Source organism: Alligator mississippiensis, chromosome 3 (assembly GCF_030867095.1).
Source record: "Alligator mississippiensis isolate rAllMis1 chromosome 3, rAllMis1, whole genome shotgun sequence".
NCBI lineage: Eukaryota > Metazoa > Chordata > Crocodylia > Alligatoridae > Alligator > Alligator mississippiensis.
The window spans coordinates 251,192,785-251,212,450 of NC_081826.1; the positions used below are offsets into that span (position 1 = coordinate 251,192,785).

Genomic DNA, 19,666 nt, shown 5'->3' on the forward strand with positions numbered 1-19,666 from the left:
AGGATGCGGCTCCCAAGCGCAGAGAGGTGCGGGGCAGCAGAGGGAAGTCACGGGCACAGGCATTCGGGGCATTACGGTAAGGGCTCCCCCCGCGGGGCGACTCCCGAGCCCCTTCCCCGGGGGCGGGCGCCGGGCGCTGCGCGCGGGTCCCGGGGCCGCTCCGGGCTGCGTCCTGCGGGTCTGCCCGGGAGGAGCTCGGGCTCTTCCCTGCCTCTGCGCCAAAGCGGAGCCGGGCAGGCTGCGGGCATCTCTCTGTACCGCTCCTTCCCTTTCCCAGTTCGAGGGCCGCAAGGGCCCTCCCGTGAGGGGCCCCGTTCCCCGTGGGAGATGTTTCAGACCTGGACGTCTCCTCAGGGGAGGTTCAGAGCCTCGGGCACTGCTCACTCGCCAGAGAAGCGTTCAAAAACGGCAACAAGTCCCCAACCCCTGTCCCGGCCTCCAGGCACGAAGCGGAGCTGTACAGTGGTCCTAGTTTCCCGGCCCCTGCTCGAGAGTCCCACTCACTCCCTTTGCCTGCCTCCCACGGGCATTGCCGCTGTGCGGGTGCAGGAGGGTGCACCCCAACCCTTGCGCACCGCTTTGATCCCTGCTCCACCCCGAGTTGAAAACCAGCTGCTTGGCAGCGACAGCAGCTTTTCTAGTCAGGCAGCGCTGAAGGACCCAATTGACTTAATGGCTAATTGTCATCTACCGGCTCGCGTCTAAAATCTTCATTCCAGGAGTGTTTACCACCCTCTCTTCTTTCTACTGGGCTTGATGTCCTGCCAGCCCAGCAAGCCTTTCTTGTGAAATTCTGCTGTCTCTTAGTGGCTCCTGGTCCCGGAGCTCCTATCTCAGAGCCCTGCTGATGGTTTTTAACACATCCCAGTGAAGTAATATTTGTTTTTGCTTCCATCTTACATGGAATAACACAGCCCTAGGCTCCTAGTCTATTAGTAAAGCATCTTGCTTATTTCTAACTGGAGAAAAATATGCATTTGATAAGTGATGATGCACCTCACCATCCACCATCTGCACTCCCCTTTTTCAAAAGTCTAGATCCACCCAAACTCTGATTAGTGGAGGGACTAGGGAATGCCCCAGTGTATCATTTTGAGCCCCCATTGAAAAACCATATAAAGCACAAACACGCACCACCATTGGCAGCCATTGGTTTTGGGAGACCGTGGAGAGTGCGCCTTTGGTGGGTTACTGGGTACCACCACATATACAAACATGCATATAGTAATAAATAATATATTTAAGTACAAATAAATAGTAAAATAATAGCAGAAATTCCCTATGCCTGAAGAAGGGTGACTGCCCCTCAAAGCTTGCTAGAACTTTTTTCCAACTACGAAGTTGGTTTAATAAAGATATCACATCTACCCAAAAAACCTTGCCTGCCTAGTAAAATAATAGTTATACTCCACTCAATACTATTACTACAACTTTATATTTTGTGCATTTCTGTCTGCAAATTCATCAATAACCTGGTCTGAGCTATGTTTCCTAGCCCTCTCCTTTCCAATAGACAAGATTGCTAAACCATAAAGCTTTTCTTGACTCATTGTGCTGTGCAGATAATTCTTAATTATTTTGAGTTCAAGAAGGAACGTTCAGCACCTGATATTGTTCTGGGGATTGTTATAAATATCGCAATTGCCATACATACTTCAGACAACCTTGATGATAAAGCACTGTTATCAACAATTCATACTTTAGCCAAATCTTCCTCTGTAAGTAACTTCAGCATTTCTGTTAGACATGCAAGTAATTTTCCAGGCAAGGCAACAGAAAAGTCCCTGTTGTATTGTTTCACTAGCTTTTCAGCTTCTTTCTTCAGCTCTTCATCAGTTGCTCTTACAAGTTTCTTCAGTAGAATTACATTAAGCTTTGGAACAACTGCATCCAAACTATGGAAATGACTTGACAACTGGGCTAAAATGATATTCAAACAATCATTGGACACATTAATTTTGAAATATCTCCTGGCATTGTTCAATCTTTCAGTCTCGCATAATTCATCAAAGCATGTTTTCATTTTCTTTCCTTGGTTCAATTCAAACTTAACTTCCAAACCCCACTCTACTGACATCCTAATGGTGTTTAGTTTGGCTAAATATGTCATTAGAGTGTAGGTACCTAGGGACAGATAGTAGATTGTAGATTGTAGGTACCTAGGGACAGAATTTATGGGTTCCAGAATTGTTGTTTGGAACACACCAGAAATACACAATTGAAAGTTTCTAAGATTTTTATTTTTAATTCAAAGCTTTGCTATGTTCATTGACCTTTTCACTCAGGAGAATTATTCTGGAAAGCATCTTCATTATATCCACATAGCAAAATCACAAAGCAATGACCGATTTGTTTCTTGAGGACATGCATAATGGATATAGTCTCTTCACAGTAATGTTACTGACAAGCTTTAAGACAGAAGCTAATTCAGATAACATGGTCTGTTGCTTTATGCTACGTCCAAAGAAAGTGTAGACTCTTTCAATCACCTCATAAAAACATTTTATTTCCAGTATTCCCTGAGCACAGCCATTAAGTGTAAGGTTCAAACTGTAGGCACCACAGTGTACATATTCTCCATTCAGTTCTCTCATAGATTTTCTTGCCTGCACTCTGGAATAACCACTGTTTGTATCTGCAGTCCCATTACATCCTTGACTGCAACACTTTGATGTGTCCAACCCTTTTCCTTTGATGTAGTCCACAATTTCCTGTTCAAGAACAGCACCACTTTGATCAGATATTTCATGAAATTCCAGAAAAGCCGCATTAATTTTCACACCAATTGCTATATTCACATAATTGGCTTCTACTGTTGCATAAGAAAAAACTTGACTTAGCTGGTCAATTTTTGCAATATCTTGGCTTGTATTAATAACAGAGAAAAATGGTCTACTTCTGATTTCTTCAACTCTCTCTCTCTCAACATATTTTGACAGTAATTTAGTGATATCATTCTGAATGCTTTAAATACTGAACAGAATTTTTTGGTTTATTAATTAGCTGTTTCAGCACTGGATTGTATTACCCAAGAATTCATTGATTGAAAGAATTTCCATTGTTAACATCACCTAAAACCTCTCTGTGTCCCCTGGAAGTGAGGTTACATATTGTCATTGTTAAAGTCACATTGATGAGACACTCAAGATTTGCCTCCAGACGTTCTTTGTTTTCTTGATTTCTTTTCTGTTATCTTTGTCAATAGTAATGCCATGTAATCTCCACTGCAGAAACACTAGGCATGCATTTAAGGGCGAATGTAAAGTTTCGTGAATATCTGTCCTTTCAGTTAAATGATGCCAGTCTCTAACACCTCTGACCCATGCTGCATTGCATGTAGAAGACATATGGTCAGCAAAGAGCCAAAATGTCTTGTAGTACGTACTGTCAACCTTAGGTGAATAACAGAGCAGAGTATGATTACTTTTGTGCTCTTGGTGTAATACCTTCTAGAAAAACACTGCCCACTTTGTTTTCTATCCTGTGTAAATGGTCCCTTGGTTATATATGAACCTTGTGAACTTATATATCTTTTCATTTGACTGTTTGGAATCTCTAATGGGAAACATCCTTGCTCTTTGGGATATATTTTCAACACTCTAGAATATTTTCTAGGATTTGCTAATTCATAGTTTATTTTGCCAGACTCATCCTCATTTAATAGAGCACTACCAGTGTTTCTTCCTACACTATGATCAAACTGTTTATACTGTTTTTATGTCTAAGAACTAGTATGTGATATATTATTATTTTGTACTCCTGTAAGCTCACAGTTATTACTCTTCCTGTTGCAATCACAGTCACTAATGTCAACACATTGAAAGCATTTGCTTATTTTGGGTAGTTCTGCAGACAGTTTAAACTCTTCCTTCTTTTTCTTCCATGTTTTTACACCACTTTTATGTTTGGGGGGCATTCTCAAGAACAGTGATTACAAGATTACAAAATTTAAACAAACTATCCCCATCATAAATTTTCATGTATAGAAAAAACATGTACACATAAATTGTGGGCTGGGGCATGGATTAATTCAAGCCTAGTGACAGGTTTGTCTGGGTTGCTTCCTCATCATGCATATCATGCACTTGATCATGCCACCTGATCTTGCTCATATGGGGAGAAGAAACAAACATCTTAAATCCTGGAATCCCAGCAAAGTTTCAATAAAATATATGTATCAACAAGCCCAGCAAATAATATTTACCAGCAAACATGGGCAGATCTAAGATTTTGAAAGGGGGGTGGGGCAGTGAAGGGGGAGGCAATGAGGCAGAGGCATACAGCACTCCTTCAGCACCCTGGGCAGAGCATGGTAGGGGCAAGGCAGAGGAAGGATACTGTCCCCACAGTAGGAGAAGTGGAGGAATACTATCTTCTACCCAGCTCCATGTCCCCAGGCTCCTTGCACTCTAGCAGTTGCTGCTGCAGCTTGGGGATGGCAGGAAGACACCAGCTGCAGCAGCCCTGTGGCACAGATTCCCCAGGGACCCAGGAACAGCCCTGGTGGGAGTTAAGTCCTCTACATGGGGAGAGCCCACTAATGAAAGGGCCAGGGGCTGGCCCACCTCTGCACCCCATGGGGGTTAGCTCCCTGGGCTGGGGATTAGCTTCTCACCCCGGGTGAGGGACCACCCTAGGTATCCTGACTGCTTGACCTCCACCACAGGCATAGCCAGCTATTCCTGTCCTGAGCAGAGGGGTAAGGGTGGAGAGGGGCTTTTGCTGAGTCCAGAAGAATGATGGGGTGAGGTGAGAGGAAGAATCTTCTTGGCCCTGGCAAGGATTCACTCAGGCTGTTGGCTCTGGCTATTTCTGCCCTGCTGATCACTGATTGGCTGATTGAAGGCAGGATGTGATCAAGAGGATCTGATTGGAGGCAGAAGTATACTGCTGGCCCACATGCAGAACTGGGCTGCTCTAAATTTCAATTTGGCAACAGTTGTGAGTGCTATAGGTAGCATGACCTCACATGTCCTAGATTAGCTGGAACAGTTCTGGATTTTGGAGGCTGGTCCCAGCCTTCTGGTGAAAATTAGGAGGGTGTAGCAGGGTACCTTTGGTGCCTGCCACTTTAAGGGCCTGAACAGGCAGCTGAGCAGCCTGTAGGCGACTGCAGAGCCAGTCAGGTGGGTCACATCACCATCAGGAGGCTGCCTGATTGGAGGAGGGCCCGGCTGCTGGTGAATAAGAGCAGGCCCTGAGCAGTAACACCAATAGTTGCTGCAGGGAGCCAGACGGAGTTGCCTGGACAGAGCTGCTTCTCCTACAACACCTGGAGTTCAGGGTAGGAGCTATGGGGATGGAGGAGGTTCATGGTCCTGCAGAATGACCTAAAACTACACCCTACTGGGGAGGATGGTGTGGTGGGGCAGTCCTCAGGAAATGCCACACCTGTGCGTCCCCAGTGAAAGATGAGGATGGGGTGAGGATGGGGCACCAAAAAGCCTCAGTCCCCACTGCCTTACCCCATGGAGGGGAAAGGCTAGGGGAGCACACCCAACAGGAAAGCACAGGGCCCAGGTCCACTGAGTGGGGCCTGAAATCTCTTGAAAGAAAACTTTGGACAAAAAACCTGTGATTTGACCACTTGCCTTTTCATTAGGGCTATATATTTAATAAATCTCTGTGCTATTGCTTAACAATCCTATCTAACAATAGTGTATAGCTACTATGATATGTATCATTAAGATTATATTATTTACAATGTTTTATTACTAAGATTGTAATTTTTTTCAGTTACCAAAAGTACATCTTGGAATTTAGCAGCCCCGCACTTCAACTATGTTGTCCAGATCTTTTGGAAATCCTCCACCTTATCGATCAGAACTGTGAGTTCTGTTTTGCTTAACAATTTAATTTACCATAGTTAAGTATTGTACCTGGTCAGAACCAATAACTTTAATAGTTCTTGTGCACAGCTCTTAAAAATAATTATGTTGACTAAATCAGTTGTTGCTGTTAAGACTTTCCTTGTTTAATTAAACAGTCACAAGACTGAAATCTACTGTCTTGCTGCTGATTTAAACATTTAAGATGTTCCATTTTACTTGTTTCCTGCTTTACATGATGCATTAATCTGTTTCTCTAGTCAGTAAACTAATCAAGCATTGTCATTTTAAATGCTGTAATCTACATTAAACATATTCAAAGTTTTCCATAATCTACTTTGACGATATTACTGACAAGTGTTTATTTCAGCCTTCTTCCAATATTATTTGTAGCCCACCATAGCAAAAGCACTAGGGGAGAATAAATTCCCCCTTGTTGGAGGTATGGAGGTATATGCTTTAGATTTAGAATATTTCTCTCTTGTTTTTAAGTGGCTCCACCTTGCTACTCTTTAAATTAGTCTGCCCTAAAAACAGTAAGACTATGTTTTTATGTAATACACTGAAAATTTAATGTTTCACTACTGCCTGAAAACAAACAGTTTTTTAACTACAGTTTTCATTTAATTTCAGCAAACTTTCTAGTTGTCCACAAAATAACAATACATGTGATGAGGAACGGTGCTGTCAACCAGAGTATACCTGCTGTCCAGAAAATGAATTCCAACATTTCTACAAATGTACCTCGCCCCCAGGAATAATCAAGATTATGTCATTTATCATTATAATCATGTGCATAGGCCTTTTTGTTGCTGTTGCTTGCACATTGTCTTGGGATCTCAACTTTTATGGAAGTTCTTCTATGACATCTGGTATAGGATTTCCTGGATATTTAGGAAGTGGTTTTGGAAGCAGCTATGGTTATGGAAGCTCATCTACTAGAGGAGGTTACATGGATCAATGGGCTGCTAAAGTTTTTATACTTATAGTGGCAGCTTTTTGCTTTATTATTGCAGTGGCAATTTTTATATTAAGTCTTGTTAATCCATGTATGTGCCGAACAGGAAGATATTATATATGTTTAATAATTGTTAGTTGCATTCTAGGTTTCTTATTATTAATTTCTGGCATAGTATATATATTAGCAGTAAGCCCATATATCACAGCTTCTGGATCAGTGTTCTACACTCAGATTTGTGCTCTGTGCATTGAGTATTTTTCATCTACAAATTCAGGAATCTATGTCTACCTGTACTGGTATCATTACTGTATTTTGGATATCGAAGAGGTATGTAATCTCTTCCCCCCCCCCCTTTTAGCCAGTTAAATAACATACTTGCATTTGTTTTTTAAACAAAACTTTGGGCATATACAGAATCTAGATATACTCTAACTGTCTAACTATGTGTGTAGTTAGGTTTTGGATTACCTAGAGAAATTGGGGAATATCTATTACTGGAAGTTCTTAAATGCAGGTGAGGTAAACATTTGTCTGGGATGGCTTTGCCTTGAACAGGATATCTTTCTATTAATCTAGCTCAGGGGTGCTCAACCTCTAGCCTGCAGGCCAAATGCAGCCTGTGCAGCCATGATATCGGGCCCATAGAGCATCCCATACATCAGGAAATACGGTGGTGGGGAAGCAGTGGAATTTAATACAGCCACCGTCCCCCACTGAAGTATCCCAAAACTGAAGCCAGAAGCAGTGGGTTGGGGCTGGGCCATGCTCCCTTCAGCTGGATCGGGGCCAGACCACACACCCTTCCCTCTTCCACAGGGCCAGGCTGGGGCTTCCTCAAGCCCCTTCCCCCCCCCCGGGGCCAGTATGGGGCCAGGCATCCCTCTGCCCTCCACATGGCTGGATGGAGTCCCACCATGACTGCCCTGGATGCTGGATTGGGACCACGAGCTGGATCCAGCCTGCAGACTGACTGGGCACTAGTCATCTGGCCTGTTGGCCTGCTGACCACTGATCTAGCTAGTAAACTTGCTTTCATTATTCCAGTGGTTCTCAGCCTTTTTAAACTTGAGACACCTTGTTTGACTCAAAGCATCCCTCTGTAAGTTTTATGAGTTGAGCAGCACCCTCTTTTGAAAACTAATTTATTTATTGTAGTGCTTGCCTCCTTCCAGAGGGACTGGGCAGTGGACAGGGAGGAAGCCTGAATTTATCTCCTTGCGACATCCTTCAAAAATCTTGCAATATCTCAGGGTGCCCCATCAGCTTGGCTGAGAGTCACTGCCTTAGATCATTCCTTCAAATACCACGTTCCTTACTTCAGTGTTTCTAAAACCTCTAGACAAATATGAACAGCCAAACATACTTCATACACATTGTACAGTAATTTCTAGAGCACATGTAATCTAATAAGCTCCTTTATTGTCTGTTTAAAGGTATTAAACCTTTCACTTCTCATCCAAAAACTCCAGTTACAGTAAAGGGAGCTATCAAAGGCATAGTTACTTAGCTAGCTATTTCTGTGGCCTGGGTAGAAAGGGGTGGGTGGATTTTGTGCTGAGCACTGGAGAGCGATGGGATGGCAGGGCAGAGTGTTACCTATTGCAGCACTGGTTCACCACACTTCAGCTGCTGTTGCTGTAGTGTGGGTTCCAGCTGCCCAGGCTGTGCATTTGCACATCACCAATAGCAGCCCATGGTATGGGTTTCCCAAGGACCATCATTCTGGTGTCCCCTCTAATTTGGCATCTCAGGCTGGTGCCCTACTTTCCCACCCCCCGGTAATGCTACTGGAAGCTAACCTTTCCTTTTAATGTATTTATATAGGAATTTGAGATTTTTCTAATCTACTTATCCATGTCATATTCATATTAGCTGTCCCCATGAAAGAAAAAAAATCAGCATGATAAATCATAGCAATTCCTTTGTGAAAAAAAAAGTGGGGTTCATATTTCAAATAAATACTACTTTAAATACTAATTCTTTAGCAACAGAAGCCACTATGTTAGGTTTCTGTAAATTTAAAGTAGTGTACTTGAAAACCTGTTTGACTGATAAGGTTACAAAGTGTCTATGATCTATAAATAGAATTTATGCATTGCATTCTGTTTTAAGAATGCCAGAATTTACCATATTATTGTTTAGTATCCCACACTTTACTTTTTTGCCTGGCTTACATATTTGAGTCAGGAAATTTTTCTGCAAATATAGTAGACCTGTGGTCTCCTGATATAAATAGTAAACCTCTTTTTCCTTTTTATTGTGCTTTTAGTTTTTCACTGGCATATTTGTGCTGGCAGAGGAATGTTTCATTCAAATCTCTCTCTCTCTCTCTCTCTCTCTCTCTGTCTCTCTCTTATTAAAGAGAGACACTCTAATTAAGGTGCTACAGTGTCTCATGTATCAGCATCCTCATGCTTCAAAATGGTGGTGGGGGCACTTGAATTAAAACTTGTTTGACAAGCTTTAGTTCAAGTGCTCCCGCTACCATTTTAAAGCACAGGGACACTGATACATGAGGCGCAGGAGGCTGCTGGAGTGCAGTAATTATCATGTTCCAGCAGACTTGAATCGAGTCTGCTCCAATGCACTCTAATTATAACACATTGGAGTGGCCTCTGTGCTTGTGTACAGGCACCCCATGCTCTTTAGTTAATGTACATTAAGACACACTAATGCACATTTTCCTAGTACCTCACAATGGAGGTACTAGATTTAATGTGTATTAACTAAAGTGTGTTAATGCACATGTAGACACATCTGTTTCTCAGCAGTGTTTAAAATCACTTTCTTCTATAAATGCCCTTTCAAGATAAATTCACATTTGGAATAAAGGAAGCTTCTTTTAAAAAAATCTAAAACCTTCAGCCTCTCAAAGCACAAAAGCTCTTAATAAATAATCTGGGGACTTCCCAAACTTCCCGGTTTTACAGAAAAAACCTAATATGTCTCTTGCATGGTCAAGGAAGAAAAAATATTATGCATACTAATTCACTTAAAACATTCCACTGGATGTCATCTTTTCGATGTCACTAAAAAACATTAATAGCTGGCATTTCTACAGAAAGTTCCCTCCCTGCCTTACTGTGGCAGAGTTAAAATCAGTGCAGGTGCAATACCCTATTGGCATTCTTTTTGGAGTGAAATGGTGGCAGTAAACTTCCACAAGGCTGTACTCTCTCACTAGATAGGCTGCAAAGCTGATTTGTTGGTTTAGATATTTGGAATCTCTGGGAAGAAGTGAGGATATTTCTTTAAATTAGGTTGCTGGCTGTTATAAATCATATAAAAATATCTGCTCTTTCTTTTCCTTTTTTTAGATTATTTCCATTGTGTTGGTGTGCTTGATTATTTTGGGTCTTATCGCAATCATCATCTTGGCTCTAATAACTCGAAATAGGATACACTGTTGTGGTAAAAGGAACATCATGTGGTATAGAAGACAGGTTTGTGAACCAGCACCTAAGATACAAGAATGGGTAAGTTAAGTATTAGTTGCTTGGTCTAAATGGGCATAAACCATCAATCCTACTCAAACTGAAGGATTCAAGCCCCAAATTTTGGTTCTACCATTATATATAGTATCATTGTACAAAACTTCATTTAAAACAATAATATACTATTGATTTTTTTTTTTAAACAAACTCACATAAGTCCACCACTAACAGTGTCTCTGCAATTACAAGCAATAGAACAGCAAGCGTATAAGTAATTGTTCAATTAGATGTCAGATTTCACAATGGGCTATTTCAAACAACAAGAACAATGTGAAAATATTGGTCTTACAAAAAACTAGAACTCTTGGTTCCAAAATGATACCTTTTATTAGACCAACTGGAAAATGGCAAGAAAATTATCCTTTTCTGCAAGCTTTTGGGAGCAAAGTCCCTTTGTCAGGCTCTGGGAAAAGTGTAGATGGTACAAGATGGTAAAAAGTCCCCATAGGTAGGAAATAAACTTAATTTTTGCACAGAGAGAGCTAAAGATGGAAGTCTGTCCCTCTGGGTCCATGAGTGTCTTGTGAGCTGTGTTGAGTAGCAATTTGATGTGTTGATCAGGTAGAATTCCTTCCCTGGAGGTGTCAGATGGCTGGCAGGGAGGCAAAAAAACTTCCTTGTTGTTCTGCAATGAAGTTTAAACCATCTTGTACCATCTACACTCTTCCCAGAGCCTGACAAAGGGACTTTGCTCCCAAAAGCTTGCAGAAAAGGACAATTTTCTTGCTATTTTCCAGTTGGTCTAATAAAAGGTACCATTTTGGAACCAAGAGTTCTAGTTTTTTGTATGTCTTTTTGTCTCTGACCAACATGGCTACCAAGTACACCCCTAAAATATTAGTCATACATTTTTATCTTTAAATAAAAATCTGGTCTGTATTCTGCTTTTGGAATACTGTCTGCAACAAAACTATAACAGTACTCCTGTGTACTATCTCTTAGTTAACCTCTCTAGATACCTTGCTGAGAGATCTGACATTTATTAATTCTAATTGTGCTTCTTTATGTGGTGAAACCCAATCCTGATTAACTTCTTTTACTGAGAGCACTTTTACAAAACTGAGTGTCCTCACTGACTTATTTTACTGGATTGCTTCATATGTGTCTCTTTATAACTTGTAGCTACATGTATACAGGATTTTGGTGTGTGCCTTTTTTAGCAGCCTGTGATTAGTGTGTGGTACTGGCTTATTTGACACTTTCCCAGTGACAGAGAACAGGAAAGTAGAACAGCACTGTAAATGACCAGACCACTCCATCCAGGAAGACCACAGACCATCTGCAGATGCTTCCTCAGCCTGACGAAGGGTGTTTGTGCTCGAAAGCACGCTAAGAAGATTTTTTTTCCAAATATTTTAGTTGGTCTAATAAAAGATACCAGATTTACCAAAAGAACTTGTGTGCCTGGTGAAATAAAACACCTAAGTGTGTTGTCATAGTACATGGTGGCCATGTAGACTTATAGTTTGAGTTGTTCACATTTTCTTACACTTTCTCTTTCTGCCAAAACTGAAAACCATTTCTCTCTCTCTCTCCCCCGCCTCCTCTATCTTCAGTATAGGGAAATAATAATAACAACCCTTTTGTAGTTAAAGGTTGCAACTAGCTTTCAAAGTTCTCTTTTAATTTTTATAACCTTTGCTTGGGAAGCCGTTTTGGGATGAATACTGCCAGACTTATTCTGGAAGCAACAGAGAAGAAAACTGTCAGATTTTTTGAGTCTTAGGTTAAACTGCCTAAAGTTTCTTTATCTTCTCTTTGCTCTATAATGGCTTGTTACTGCTTTACATTTTGTATATAGTCAGTTCTCCATTAACTCATCTGCTGGCTTAATTTAGTCTTCAGAAAATTTTGGTTTCATGTTTTAGATAATCTTGAGGTCCATTTTTACTTTCAAAATGTCACTTGGAGTTTTCTGTCACTCCAGCAACAGCATGATTGGATATTGTACATATGAATATGTTAGTGGATGGTTACCTCTTAGAATATAAAGATGATGTTATAGCCAATAAGCATGTTTTTGCTTAAGTAGTAGATATGTGGTTTAGGGTACCTGATCTGGGTTTCAGTACTGTGTTGGGGGTATAGTGATGACATTGCAAGTCTAGTTTTGGTTATCTGTGTAAGTCCAAACATTCCCTGCTTCCCTCTCCCTTGCCCCCCAACCAACAATAAAAATCATCCTTAGAAACTGTTGAGATCTTCTTCAGAACTAGAGCACTCTGAATAATCAGATTAAATTAAGTACCTTTTAAAATGAATTTAAGTTTTCTGCAAAATGCTGTTTCACTGTGCTCCTTTACCCCACAAAATCACATTACAATACAAAAAGTAAAATTAGAGTTAAGTCTAAAAATGGCTTTGTCTAAAAACTGAAGTTTAAATGTTACAGAAACTGTCATTGTTTGAAAACTAAACATGCTTCACTGTCAGTTAAGCTGAGAAGGAAGAAAATATGGTGATGGAAATTCGTTTTGGCTGTTAACTTTCAAAAGATAAAAGAAACATAGATAAAAAAATGATCAAAGTGGCCACTTTTATTTAGGAATCAGATCAGAATTTGTGGTAGAGGTGATACCTTTTATTAGACCAACTAGATTTGTGCAAAAAAAATGTTTATTTGCAAGCTTTTAAGCACAAGCACCCTTCTTCAGGCATAGGAGAAAAGATTGAAAAAGTTATCCTAGGTAGAATTTAGAGTTCATATTTCATAGGAAAGTTAAAGGTGTGGTAAAATCTCCTGCTTGGAATAGTTCATTTTATGCAGATTAGGCTTTGAGAAAAGTTGGAATAGTCTGTTGACCTCAACATTGTTTGATGGTAAGCAGGACCTTCAACTCTCCTATGAAATACGAACTTTCATTTCTACCTAGGAGAACTTCTATAATCTTTTTTCCTATGCCTGAAGAAGGGTGCTTGTGCACCAAAACTTGTAAATAAATACTTTTTTTTTTTTTTTTTTTTTTTTTTTTTTTTTGCAAAAATCGAGTTGGTTTAATGAAAGATATCACCTCTACCACAAGTTCTGATTCCTTTTGCCTCTAGACCAATATGGCTACAACCTAGATACTTGACACTTTTTTATTTAGGTTTTTATGCTATCCATCATTGTATTATTTACACTGATTCCCCGTTAAAACAAGTCTTTAATTTATTATGTCTATTTGCTAGATAAGATAAGGTAACTGAGGAACCTTATCTTATCTATCAAATGGACATCGAATGCTAAGTCTGACTTGTTAAAAGTTGCAGAGAGGCTTGCAACCAGGGTGAGAACAGAACCCTTATAGTGCATCTGTCTTATGCCACCTCACCACTGTGTCCTAAATTCCTAATTTGGAGCTTGAAAACAACTTCTATTTGTTTGAACTTGAGCTTTGAAACTCTTTGATTAAATTCTCCAGCAAAAGGTAAGCTGGGAAGGGAAGTGGCAAGCATTCCCTTTGAAGTTCATCTGTGCTATTGCAGTGGGAATTCAAGAGGAAATAAGTCTGGCACGTATCAATAGCTTGCTAATATACTGCCCATTACAACATAACACTTATTCTGAAATAAACCATTTCTGTCATTTTCCTAAGACACCAAAGCGAGTAAAACATTAAAGGACTTGCAAAGTGGAGATGTTAAAATTGTTTTTTGGGGATATTTTTGGCTGTTTTATACTCTAAATAGAAGATATGAAAACTGTTTTAAAGCTGAAATAATGTATCACCAAAGAGAAGTCTAGTTACCTGATCTACTGAAAGACTTTGGACAATTTATAATTTGGAACATGTCCAATCTAACTCCCAGGACAAGGGTGGTGCTGGGTCTTATAAGGCCTCTCTCCCAAATACTAATTGGAAAGTAGAGTTAAACTGATATTAACAAACACAGACTTAAATATGTGGACCAAAATCTTTCCCTATCATCTCTTGCCTTCTTATGATGTCAGTTTCTCCAGGTGTCAGGGAGGAACCCAGAATAGCTGACCAGAATTTTTAAAGTAACTGAGGAGCTTAATAATTGAGGCAGAAAAATATGCAAAATCTGCATTTTCAAATCTACAAGAAGAGAGAAAGATACCTTTAAGAAAGACAGTAGCATGCTTTGAATATCGTGAATACCTGGCTTAAAAGAGATCTGCTCTTTTTTAGTTCAGTAAGGCCCTTACATTCAGATACTTAGTTACATAAGTGACATGGTTTCTGTGAAGTTCTTCCTTATGGTTATGTATATGCATAAAAGGCCCTACTTTTAGTGGCAATATGTATGACATCAGGCAACATTTCATATATTTCATAGACATTGTGGCTGGAAGGGACCTCAAAAGATCGAGTCCAGCCCCCTGCCCGAAGGGCAGGAAGTCAACTGAGGCATAGAATCCCAGCAAGATAGCATCCAATTTACTCTTGAAGGTGTTCAATGTAGGTGCTTGAACCACCTCCGATGGCAGGCTATTTCAGACCTTGGGGGCTTGGACACTAAAGAAATTCTTCCTTATGTCCAACTTGAAACGGTCTTGCAGTTTATAACCGTTCGACCTTGTCATCCCTTGGGGTGCTCTGGTGAACAAATGTTCCCCCAGATACTGGTGGTCACCCCTGATAAACTTATAGGTGGCCATCAGATCACCCATGAGCCTGTGCTTTTACAGGCTAAAGGGTCTCATAGCTCTCAGTCTGTTGTCGTAAGGTCTGTTTTCCTGACCTCTGATCATGTGCGTGGCTCTTCTCTGGACTCTCTCAAGCTTCTCCACATCCTTTTTGAATTGTGGGGCCCAAAACTGGACGTAGTACTCCAGCTGCAGCCTCACCAAGGCCGAATACAACGGGAGAATGACGTCCTGGTATTTGGTTGAGAAGCATCTATGGATGCAAACCAGCATTTTGGTCACTTTACTAGCCACAGCATCACACTGAAGGCTCATGTTCATCTTGTGGTCAGTGATGACCTCCCAAGTCTCTTTCTTCTGTAGTGTTAGCCAGTGTAGCACTGCCAAGCCTATAAGCATGCTGCAGGTTTTTCTTCCCAAGGTGGAGAACATTGACTCCAATGTTCACATCACGAATGAAGATGTTGAACAATATAGGTCCAAGGACAGAGCCTTGAGGGACTCCACTGGTCACAGGGCACCATGACAATTGAACATTGCCATTGTGTGAAGCAGAACAAAAGTAGCAGCTGAGGCAAGCTTGATTAAGTGATAGACCTGGATTTGTAATCTAATTTCAGAAATGCTCATGGTACAAAAGTCTCCTTTAGCGTGCAGTGGAATACTTCTTTAAAGGTACAATGCAGGATGCATGGATTTTGACACTATAAACCTTGTACTTTCAGTGCTATATAGCGTAGAACTGTTGCTGTTCTAACATACACTGTCCTTCTGACACAATGGTATTATGTGAAGGTTCTTCCCACAGCAATTACATTCCCATATACATATATGCATTTGAAATAAAGCAAGCTTCTATTTAAAGATTTAAAATTCTTAGCCTCTCAATTAAGATAAGACCTGCTACTATCCCAGCCCTTTTGAAAGCACCCTTTTTAAGTTAACTTATTTACAAATGAGTCTCAACAACTTCTTTCTTGTCAAATATCGTAAAGTGTGCCACTATTAAAATAGAACGTCTGACAACAATGTAATGCTGTTAACAGCTCAGGACTGTCTTCTGTAAATAACAGTTTGCTTCTTTAATAGGGACATATGTGCTTCTAGATTTGAAAACATTTTTCTTAAAAAAAGAAAAACTGAAAGCAAATGGCTGAAGTGAAAAAAATGAGCGTTCAGCCACAAAACTGTGATATTAGTGCATTAATACTGCATTACTACATATTATCTCTGCATTTTTTATGAGAATTTTGTGTTCTTTCCCCAGCCAAAAAACACAAAAACAGGATGTTCAGAAATAGTGCCAGTATTGGACTGCCAAGATCAACTTCCTACTTCTATGACACATCCAGTTTATTCAAAAGCTAATGAATGCAAAGGTTATACAGACAATACTTATAAATATTCACAGTAAGTAAACTCTTCTTAGTTTGGTCTTTGCAAATCATTAGAAAGGTAAGGAAACAAATCATTCTAGAGCTAGACCCTTTCCCCTTTGAAATCAGAGAGAGATTCTTCCTGAACAGCAGAAGAATTTAACATGTGCAGGGGAGGAAAAAAGAGAGGTGGGGAACAGAGTTTTTTTTAATATTTCTTAACCTGTGTATACTGACTGCTCATTCACTGTGTCAGTACAGTGCTGTGGCTTTATGATATTGTGTAGGCTTTGTGTTGAACGTACTTCTTTGTTAGTAGATTAAAAACAAAATCAAGCAAACTTAATTGACCTATGAGCTTCATCCATCTACAACTGAAAGGGCTAGTCTCAATGCTACACCACTTTTTTTAATTAATTATATCATTTTGATGTAAAATGTTGCTAGTCAGTCTGTACAGATAACCTAGGAAATTATGATTCCTTTTGTGTGTCTTTATCCATATTAGTCTGTTTCTGGAATATTTTTTTTAATTAATGTCATTTGCATAAAACTCTCCATCTTAGTTGTGAGTTGAAATCTAACTCACGATTCTTACTATTATGTTTATTGGCCCAGGGAAGTTAATGCACAATTTAGTAGCTATGAATGTATAATGTACTAGCTACTTTGCACTTGTGTCCATACTTGTCTTATGTATAAAACGGAAAGCATCTCATTCAATTTTTATAGTTAGTGCAGAGTCTTTACTGTGCTGGTAATTCATCCCAGAGCTTATTGCACCCTAACTGTCCTTTATAAATAGACTACTGGGCATAGAGAATTTTAAACATCCATATATATTATTTTATTTATGTCATTTGTCCTCTAAGCACCAAAGTGGGGAAATATTTCGTGGAAAAAAGAGAAACAAATACAGGTACCAAATTGCAAGCAGGTAGGGGTGTAGTGGTGAACAATTGAAGCTGGGTTTGTAAAGGAACATTAAGGAACATTTATTAGAGTGGATGATAGTAAGGTAAATGCATTATGTTAAAAAAGAAGCTTCTATTTTTTAATGTAGCCTGCGCAGACTCCTTAATTTTCCCACTTGATCAGTCAACTCTTTCCACATCTGGGAAAGCCATAGCATGCTACAGGGTATTTGCTTGTCTTCTGCAGTAGTTTGTTTTATTGTTTGTTTCTCCTGGGCTCATCTGTGGTGAATGCTGGTTGCACTCCTGACTGGGGTAGATGTTTGTTCATGTTTACTGCGTACAACGTCAGAAGTAAACTGAATGGAACAAGATAGAGGAATGAAGTGGATCTTGATGTTCAAATAAAGACAAATGCTGATACATTTGAGATTACATCAAGGCAGGCAAACTCAATATTTAAAAAAAAAATGTGTGTTTGTGCTTGTGTGTTTGTGATACAATATATAGCTTGTACTGCTTCTTCTCACTGGTCAGGGGACCAATCCAATTCCCTAAATCAGAGCTACAAGGGAGTACTACACATTCTGTGTAGCTAGGGATATGATGGCATCTCTACAGCCCTGAACTACTCCTAAAACATGTACACATCAATTTTTCTCTGATTTTGATTAGACAAAGGGCTTAGAATGTGACAGGATTCATGCTTAGGCTGACAATTTGCAGTGACCCATATCTGCTTGGAGACCAGCCAAGAAGCATTTGGCTGCTTCATGTGCATATCTGCAAAGCTGAACTTTATTCACCTTGAGGTCTACCACCGTTTGCTCAAATCTAATTGTAGACCTGACTAAATATTTTTAGAAAGAAGAGGACTTTGAATGTTCTTGTTTAAACACTGCTTTCACTGTACAACTGTTAATTGGTTACAGCTTGAACATCCAACAATTGCTTAGAACTGTAGATATTTCAATATAAATCTTCTCTTCTCTTTCCTGTGGACCTTACCTGTCACTTCCCACATTTTCATGAAACTGTGAAGTAGTAAAAGCATTGAGACAGTAATCAGGCCCTTGTACTTATAAAAAATTCACCTTGAATTGGCTTACTCAGAGTCAGTTAACCTTGCCTCTCTAAGTGCCTAAGGTTTGCTACCAAACTGTGTAACTTTTAAATGATGGGAAGGAGTGAGGAAAATGTACATATGCTTCCAATAGCCCAATCTTCCCTTCTAGTTTCTGTCAGTTCAAGGAAGGGCCACAGAGAAGCAGACACTTCGATATGATCCTGGCTGACTGAGATCAGTTATGATTCTGAATGAAGCCTTGTGACAGGTCTGCTATCCATTCTGTCATGTCATTGTGATACCCAATACACATCTTTACTTATTTTCTCTAACAGCTTTGGACTGACATGTATTTTCTGTCCTCCTGGCAGTCAGGCTGCACACTGCTTTCTTCAGAGTAATGCCTTGAACTTAAAACACTATTTTCAGGTGATGGAACTGAAACCTTAGGGCTTTTCTCCCCAATTAACAAAGCTAAAAGACTAGAAGTCACTACATGATTATAGGCCCTGTTTATGGAGCTTGTAAAATTGCAAGTATATCATCATTTTTTTGCTTGGAATCTGAAAATAGCAGCACTAGTCCCAAGTGAATTGTGTGTGATTTATCCTGATCCTACCTAATTGAAATAGTGTCAAAACTAATTTACTTTCAGTGTTAAGAGCTACTGAGCTCTACAGCTTTAAATCTAAAAGGCTTAGAACCATGTTCACATCAAAAACGAAATTAGGAAGTACATGCAAAACCCGAATGAAAAATACAAGTTAAGCTGGCACAGAGTAGGAAGAGAGAATCTAAGAAATGGAGCCTGTAGAATGTCCAAAGAGTATGCAGTCATGATCATGAATTTCCTCTTGATGGAAAATACTTGTATGCTTATTTGCAGCTGTCACCACCAGAATGAGAAGCTCAGTGCAGATACCAGATTTTCTCTTTTTTTTTAAATTTACCATTGCACTTTTTCTGTTGCTTTTTACTCTCCCCCTTTCATTTTTTCAACTTCAGTCCTAAAATATCAGGCTTGAGACTTTCTGTCAAAATCAGTATGCTTTTGCAGTCCTTTCTATAGGTAATAAGAGCTGATTTTCCAAAATATCTAGGGGAGTTTATCCAGCAATAGAAGAAAAAGAATGATCAAGTGATTTCAGATCAAGTGATTTCAAACTACATGTCTGGTGACTAGATTTGATAAGTTAAAGGACTTTTGTATTACTTTCCAGATAAGTACTATTTAAGTCTTAAATGGGGTATAATTTTGAATCTGTAACAAATATACTTAAAACATTTACAAGGACTCTTTTATATATATATATATATATGTAGTTTATTATTTTTTGAAAGATTAATTCCTCATGGCACATGAAAGCATGCCTAATAACTTGTCCAATGCTAGATGAAAATGGAATATGAAAGCACAGTGGCAATAGAAGAAT

General features: G+C 39.7%; 1 protein-coding gene and 1 long non-coding RNA gene across 4 annotated transcripts in view; one reads left to right on the top strand and one right to left on the bottom strand.

Moving 5' to 3' along the window:
• The window catches only part of OCLN (occludin), a 27,061-nt gene continuing 7,395 nt past the window's right edge, over positions 1-19,666 (top strand). For 2 of the 3 annotated variants that reach the window (XM_014595409.3, XM_059725075.1), the window contains exons 1-5: positions 5,222-5,284; positions 5,737-5,828; positions 6,462-7,116; positions 10,107-10,265; positions 16,145-16,287. In XM_014595409.3, the coding sequence (XP_014450895.1) occupies positions 5,782-5,828; positions 6,462-7,116; positions 10,107-10,265; positions 16,145-16,287 (1,004 nt within the window). In that variant the 5' untranslated portion in view covers positions 5,222-5,284; positions 5,737-5,781. Of the gene's footprint in view, positions 77-5,221; positions 5,285-5,736; positions 5,829-6,461; positions 7,117-10,106; positions 10,266-16,144; positions 16,288-19,666 lie in introns of those variants that run through there. The other variant, XM_006269982.3, reaches the window with a different exon arrangement.
• The window catches only part of LOC132249598 (uncharacterized), a 13,330-nt gene continuing 10,737 nt past the window's right edge, over positions 17,074-19,666 (bottom strand). The window contains exon 3 of the long non-coding RNA XR_009461103.1: positions 17,074-17,526. This is a non-coding gene — a long non-coding RNA (uncharacterized LOC132249598). The remainder of the gene's footprint in view (positions 17,527-19,666) is intronic.